This window comes from Temnothorax curvispinosus, unplaced genomic scaffold, assembly GCF_003070985.1.
Source record: "Temnothorax curvispinosus isolate PA1 unplaced genomic scaffold, ASM307098v1 QBEX01010641.1, whole genome shotgun sequence".
NCBI lineage: Eukaryota > Metazoa > Arthropoda > Insecta > Hymenoptera > Formicidae > Temnothorax > Temnothorax curvispinosus.
In genome coordinates this window covers 1-7120 of record NW_020220421.1, presented here as the reverse complement: position 1 = coordinate 7120, position 7120 = coordinate 1, and the positions used below count along the sequence as shown (strand labels likewise).

Genomic DNA, 7120 nt, shown 5'->3' with positions numbered 1-7120 from the left:
CATTTTGTACAATCACACACACATACACACACACACACACACACACATTAATTTAAAAATATCCTATTTCCCGGGGAAGTGAGATTCCGCAATCATAATACGATGTATTTACAGACGCTCAATTATCAAAGATATTAATTAGTCATTAATTAAAATAATTTAATAATCAAGTAATATCTGTGGAGCACAAATCCGCGATGTTTCTTAAATACTAATTGAATCGAATAGAAGTTAGGACAGATCTTATAAAAATAAAGAGGAAAAGAAAGAAGAAAGAATTGGATAATATTTGCGAAAAAAAGTTATTTAACACTTTGATGCCAATTTAATTTCGTAAAGTCAAGAAGTACGAGGGCATTTATAAAATATGCAGGTTTAAATTAAATAAACCATAAAAAATAAATAAAAAAATAAATATAAAAAAATAAACGCTAAATAAATATAAAAATATATTTTATACAACTTATATTATATGTTATACATATACTATACACAGTGAGGAATGCTATACAAAGTGAGGAAAAAGTATCAGATCGATAAAATATTTTGAAAACAAGGTATTTGAGAGCAAATGTTACGTACAAAAATTGTTTCAACTATGTTTTATCACGCGGAAGTTGCCAGGTCGATAGTACTTTAAAAAGATGTCAGCTACAAGAATATCAAATAAACAATAGAGATTTCTATTTAAGATTTTAAAATTTGCCTTGAGATCTCTTTCATAACTGCACTTAAGATTAAGTGGGTACCTCAGTTTGATGCATTTGTTGAAGTCCTATTTTTGTATGTAATATTTTTTTCTTAAATGCTTTGCTTTTGAAACGTTTTATCAATCTGATATTTTTCCCTTATCCTGTACGATAATATATAATATAATATAAATTATATAATATAATTTTAAATGAAATAAATGAGAGTGTCATTTACAAACCAAAATAATAGGTCTTTTGTGATTGAAACAAATATAAATAAAGAAATAGAAAATAAATATATACAATCATGTTTCTAATAAATCGAGTGTATTATTTTTATATTTTATTGTTCTATTTTAACGTTTTAATAAATACTTAATAAAATAATTCCTTAATTACGGCTAAATAAAATCATCACTTACTGCCATATGTGCGACATGATAATCAAAGTGTCAATGACTGTATTCAAATTTATTTTTAACGATACGTATGCCATACAAACATTTGTTTCAGATAATATTAATGCAGAGACACGTTACGATAAATAATCAACAACGGTATCTTAGGCGTATCGTATATGTACAATGCGCGAAATAGCATTATAGAAATCGAATTAGCAAGACATTCTTTCGATATTCTCTGAAAACGATAATAACAGTCCTAACGAGTCGATATAGACTTTGCCTTCGTTTACGCTCTACGCTTACGATGGCTATAACAACATTAATATAATTGTCGCCGAAAAACGCTTCGTCGAGTCTTTCTTACCTAGCAATTCTTATCGTGCTGCAAATAAAATCGTTTTGATTTTGGCTTCTTTGTATAAGAATGTGTTATTTGTAGGGTCGGTGTGATCTTTCTCTCTCCCTCTCTCTCTCTCTCTCTCTCTCTCTCTCTTTCTCTCTCTCTCTTTCTCTCTCATCAAAATAGTTCATTATTAGGCGTACTCTCGATGTAACAACTGCGTTGAGACGCGTTAAAAATAAATTCATCGTTGTCTTAACTTTAGCGCATTCATTGTGCCTCGAATTTATACGTTCGAGCTGGGATTAATGTTCCGTTTTTTTTGCGAGGATCTGTTCTCCAACTTGACACAAGTTATTTTTACTTAAGGATAAGCTGTGCAAAAGTTTCTACGCTGAAAACGGAAGGGAATAATGTGCGAATTGGATTTGTACTTCACGTCTCCAATTTCATTGCAGCCTCTCTCGCATAAATTTTAATATATAAGAGGAATTTTTACCTTAAAGCCGAATTGAAGATAAAAGCAATGGGTTTTTTAAGAACGTCCAGATCACCACGACCAAACTCCTATTTCGAATATTTGGCAACTGACACCTCTACGCATAGTCGCTGTTAGCATTATATAATAATTAGTAATTCTCGTTTCTACTACGACTGAGATTAACGCTATCGCTAACATTCGCATCCGTGATTCGTCTTCGAGCGATAGGATGCGATAATTACCTCGGCTAATTTGATTATCGAATTGTAATACTTCCGTATATTCCTAGCACACTCATATCCGTTCATAATTAATTAACGTATGTATACACAGTATTCCAAAATCACGAGAGAGAGTTTTAAGGACCACCTTCGCGTAATTTCGGGCGATCTATCATCATTTCGAGTAATTTATCATTTACCGTACCACGTCGATATAACAATACCGAGATGGTTTTGTGAATAACGAGCAAGTGCTATTTATCTGGCGCAAATTAATTATGAGAAATATCGAATATTTAATTTATACAAATCCTCTCTCTCGTAGAGGATATTCTCTTAATATGAATATACAATGCATCTCTCGTCTATTGTTTTCACGTCGAAATACTTGGTACTTGCCGAGTTCCGGTCAATTCGAAACTCATATAAACTCCCCCGCGTTATTGGCACACATATAGGAAAAAGGTCTTTGTCCGCGAAAGTTGAATAGACCTCAAAAACTCAGCCGCGTGATGCTGGAAACTTGCTGAATGTCGACGAGAGCGTGGCGTACGCGCGCCCGAGGGTAAACAAAACACGAAGGTTTCCGATATGAATAACTGTACAAAATCGCAGTCTGTGCAAAAGGACCATTTTTTTCGGACGACCAAGTTGCGGCCGTCGAGTATGCGTTTACGATTTCAAATGTCACTCTTTGCATTCAAAATTATTCTGATAATTTCTCATAATTTTCTGACAATTTTTCGTTGTCAAAGAATCTATCTGTCCTGAAAGAAAACACAATAATTTAGAAATATAAATTATTCAGTTAATGGAAGCTTTTTCGATTTTAATTTAGATTCCTCTTTTATAGTTCAAATGTATATTACTTAATTTATGATAAGAATGTCCGTCAGATTTAGTTATATTCTTAAATACTGTCCAATATTTTATGAGTTGATTTGACAAGTTGAAGAAAAGTTTATATGAATATGAATGATCTCGAAAATCTCATTTCAGAGATACAAGGTATTAAAAATTCTATAAAATTATTTTATTCTTTTAATTACCATTTTTTAGAATCTTTAATGAGAAAATGTATTTTAATAAAATAATAAAAATCTGCAGAAAGATTTGATTCCATTGTCATAAAAGTTTTGGGCATTAATGCACTAAAATTTGCTTCTATAGTTGCCATTGACTTTTTACAGAATATTACAAGTATTTACTAAAAAAAAAACCTTTTTTGTTTAAAAGCTATTAAAAACAATTTTATAGAATTTTTAACACCCTATATCTCTGAAATAACGCTTTTTGAGACCATATGTTCACATAAGCTTTTCTTCGTGAAATGACCTCAAAAAGTCAATTCCTAAAATATCGAAGTGTTACGAAACATCTTGTGTAACTTGGTGTGTCGCCACGGGAGTACAAAGAGTTAAACAAGCGTTGGCAGATCACTCACATTTCGTGGGAATATATAAAACGTCTGGCGTTTATAAAATGCTGTCGAGTGCGGCAAGATAGACGAGGCCCTTCGTGCTGGTCGGAAGCTCCGTGAAGGATGCTGAAGGGGGGACCTGTCGCGATTCGGGATGACCGTTCGAATACTACGAGGAGAATTCGGAGAAGGTCGGCGAGTTGCTGTAGCTTAGAATCTGCTCCTCGTTCGGGCACGATCCCTCTTTCCTCGCGCGCGCTTCTACTCTCTCGGAAATGCTGCTGATCGCGGCTTCGTTGCGATCGCTCGGCTCGAGAAGGAAATACAAGAGTATATTGATTAGGAATTGCGTCTCGTGACGATATAAAGCCGTAACGAACGTTACAAAGCGTGGCAAAGTAAAATTAAAAAGCGCTACAAAATAACGCAAAGTTGTAGCGAGAGAGTTAGCCATGGTGAGAAATTTCAGAAAAGTAAATTTCTGAAAGCAAGCGAAAAAAGAGAAGTCCTGCGATGCAACTGAAATGAACAATCGCCAAGTGTGCAATAAAACGACAAATTCCTTGAATAAAGCGAGGTATAAAAGTCCAGGTATCGAACACCTTGCGGGCGATTTGCATGGAAAAGAAAGGCTTTCTTGCGTATCAAGCTCTTGCAAGCTAATTGAGTCAGCTGTGCTCGATTAGATTTTCACTATCACGCTCTTTTGAAAAGCCATTCAATCTGCTCGCGTTCCTGCTGAATAATCCTCTGTCGGAGGCGAGGAAAATCCATCACCTGATCGGAATCGCGACGCGGTTCGCCCGACTCCTCGCGCTGACTCCTCTCGCGTGCTTGGCGCATCGCCAGGCTGACCGGCGGGCTGGCAGTGAGCTCCGGCAGTTCCTGAACGGTCGACAGCTTGCGCCCATCTTCGTCGTCGTCGTCGCTGCTGTCGTTGCCGCCGCCGCCACCGCTGCCGCTGCCGCCGCCGCCGTCGTTGCCGCCGTTAACAACATACACCTCCGCCTCGGTCTCGCGCATCCTCGCCCGATGCTCTGGACAGGGAGGGAGGTGTATGAGAGCGACCTAGCTAACGGAAGTCTCCTCGACCGACGGGCTCGCCAGCGCCTGGGTCTCACCGTTCGCGTGCTTCCGCTCGTCCGCGCGTCCCGTGGCCCCGCGGGGCATCGTCGGACTGCTGCGTGAGGCCGCCGAGGCCGATGTCACGCTCTGCATTGTCTGGCTGCGACCGGCGGCGAAGCGCATGCTGTACGCCGCGCGATTGCCGCTCTGCAAGCCGCTCGTCTGCGGAAGCCCCGAATAAATTGTTAGACATCGTCAGGTGTATTGGGCGGAACAGGGGAGCGGGGGGCGAGGGTTGTAGTTTAATAGCGAATATATCCTCCCCTGGTCTGTATTTCTACAATGCGCACCGTTGCAAGCGAAAAGCCGTCGCGCGCCGATTTACCATAGCGCACACGTATAAGCACGACTCGACCAGGGGAATGGAAATTCACTCTACTCGGCATAAATTCCGCAAACAGTGCGGTAACTTACGGCTGAACGTCAAATTGATCGAATTGTTTAGCGTTAGCGTTAGCATATACGTCTTTAACATCAATTTCAGACCGGCCTTTACATGCGCCTTTGTGCGCACCAGTGAATCTAGCCGAATTCGGCATAACGTTCACAATTAATTCTGCAACGTTTCAACACAGTGTCCACGTGTTCACCGATCTGTTTCTAACTATAGATTTATAGAGACTCAATTCCCCCTTTTGTAATTGCACTTCGATAAAGCGTGTTACGATTATTTTTTAATGGTGGACGTTATAGTTATAGAAAACTCAGATATATATTTACGACTCTAAACCTCAATTTCTTGTAATTTAAGTAAGTAAATAAAGGAGGGGGATTGTTATTTTGATGCAATTTTCTCAGTATTTTGTGATCGGAATTATTGCAAAATAAAACGGTTTTTCTATCGTGTTTTAATTTTGAGGAACAAATGTTATTAAATTCTATGATACAAACACGCGCGCGATAAAAACACTGTTGAAAAAAATGCACAAGAACGAGAATAACGGTTAACGAGAAAATGTTTGCCATTGTTTTTTTGGACGCTGAATACGATCCCGTTTAGTAAATTGCTCTACCACGTTATATTTTGAGAAGTTTGCAATTAAAATTACAAAAAAGACTATTTTAGTGTATTATATTAGAACTTTGACGCAATACATTTTACGTTAATCATCAATATCTTTTTAACCATAATCGACGCAACAAATTCCTTTTAAAGGCTGAACGTAACAACGTACTTATAATTTTGATTGCAATAAAACTTCTCCAACACGTCACATATCGTAATTATAATGTACCAAAATACATTAAAATAGCCTTTTTTGCAACTTTAATTGCAAATTTCTCAAGATTCTGACGTGATAGAGCAATTTGACAAACAGGATCGAATTGAGCGTCCAAAAACTATAAGAAATGATTATTCTTCAGTGTTAGAAAAAAGTAATTTTTTGTTAAACAGTGTAATAGGATGTAATTAATTTTAATAGTTTCTTTCCTTGTTTTGTTGAAGGATAGTGCTCCCTCGCGTTAAGTGCTTAATTCTCTTGATGGCCAGTATGGGAACTAGGACAAACAGCTTCGACGACGGGATTTGTTTAATAATGAATATCCAGGAATTATCCATAATGCTAACAAGAGAAGGGATTTGGAAGAGAAATATGTTTATTGTTTATATATGTCCCAGAGCATTGAATTGGTAATTTTGCACTATACTATTGTGTGCCTTCTAATCAATAAATCGTTTATAATAGCGAAACCCCAATGTGTAATTTACTGTGGCATTAGATCAAAGTTTGTCCGACAAGCTTGTCCTCGCGCATGGTAAAGGTTAATAGGCAATAAAAATCTGTTTACTTGTGCGAGGAGAGGAGAATGCGATAATTTGAGTCGAATCTAGGTATACGGCAAAGTCTAAATTGAGTTCTCGAACGGCAAAAAGGTTACCCCTTGAAATCCCCATCAAAGTTAATGTAATATACAAGTTATTCCAGAATCGGCGAAAAACAGAGATTGCTGTTACTATACATATATAATAGTGAGATTTGGAGTCAAGTTAAATTCTGGAAACTCTAGAACATTCTGTCAATCCCGTTTCACGAATTAAATTGTTAGATGGGATAAGTAACAAAACCAGCATACGCACGTTAGGGTGACCGGGGCGGACGTTTTTATACGGCTGGAACAGCACCAGGTAGACCTTGGGCGTAAAGAGGCAGCCGAGGGCAACCGAGGCGGAGATGTTGATGCACATGCACATACTCGCGATCTGAACCTGCAATGTAGGCAGCCGTCCGCTCGTCTTTACATGTTAACACAGAAAAACGCGCCATAAGGCTCGTGTGTGTGTGTGTGTGTGCGTGTGCGTGTGCGTGTGCGTGTGTGTGCGTGTGCGTGTGCGTGTGCGTGTGCGTGTGCGCGCGCGCGTGTGTGCGTGTGTGTGCGTGTGTGTGTGTTGTGTGTGTGTGTGTGTGTGTGTGTGTGTGTGTGTGTGTGTGTGTGT

At 38.3% G+C, this 7120-nt stretch overlaps 2 protein-coding genes across 2 annotated transcripts; both read right to left on the bottom strand.

The window, feature by feature from the left end:
* Positions 1 to 3585: 3585 nt before the first annotated feature.
* On the bottom strand, positions 3586 to 4690 carry LOC112460571 (U1 small nuclear ribonucleoprotein 70 kDa-like). Its single transcript, XM_025025321.1, has 2 exons — positions 4336 to 4690; positions 3586 to 3868 (listed from the first exon to the last, which is right to left on the bottom strand). Exons 1-2 carry the CDS (start codon positions 4579 to 4581, stop codon positions 3728 to 3730), a joined length of 387 nt encoding a protein of 128 aa, XP_024881089.1. The 5' UTR covers positions 4582 to 4690; the 3' UTR covers positions 3586 to 3727.
* On the bottom strand, positions 4627 to 6906 carry LOC112460570 (metabotropic glutamate receptor-like). The gene is made up of 2 exons (XM_025025320.1): positions 6764 to 6906; positions 4627 to 4845 (listed from the first exon to the last, which is right to left on the bottom strand). The coding sequence occupies exons 1-2, from the start codon at positions 6875 to 6877 to the stop codon at positions 4627 to 4629; spliced, it is 333 nt and encodes a 110-aa protein (XP_024881088.1). The 5' UTR covers positions 6878 to 6906.
* Between the last annotated feature and the right edge of the window lie 214 nt (positions 6907 to 7120).

Coding starts and splice junctions, on each gene's coding strand:
- LOC112460570 (XM_025025320.1), bottom strand. CDS start 6,877: ATGTGCATGTGCATCAACATCTCCGCCTCGGTTGCCCTCGGCTGCCTC. Junction 4,846..6,763: donor TCCGCCCCGGTCACCCTAAC/GTGCGTATGCTG, acceptor GGGCTTCCGCAG/ACGAGCGGCTTGCAGAGCGG.
- LOC112460571 (XM_025025321.1), bottom strand. CDS start 4,581: ATGCGCGAGACCGAGGCGGAGGTGTATGTTGTTAACGGCGGCAACGAC. Junction 3,869..4,335: donor CGCGTCGCGATTCCGATCAG/GTGATGGATTTT, acceptor TTCCTTCTCGAG/CCGAGCGATCGCAACGAAGC.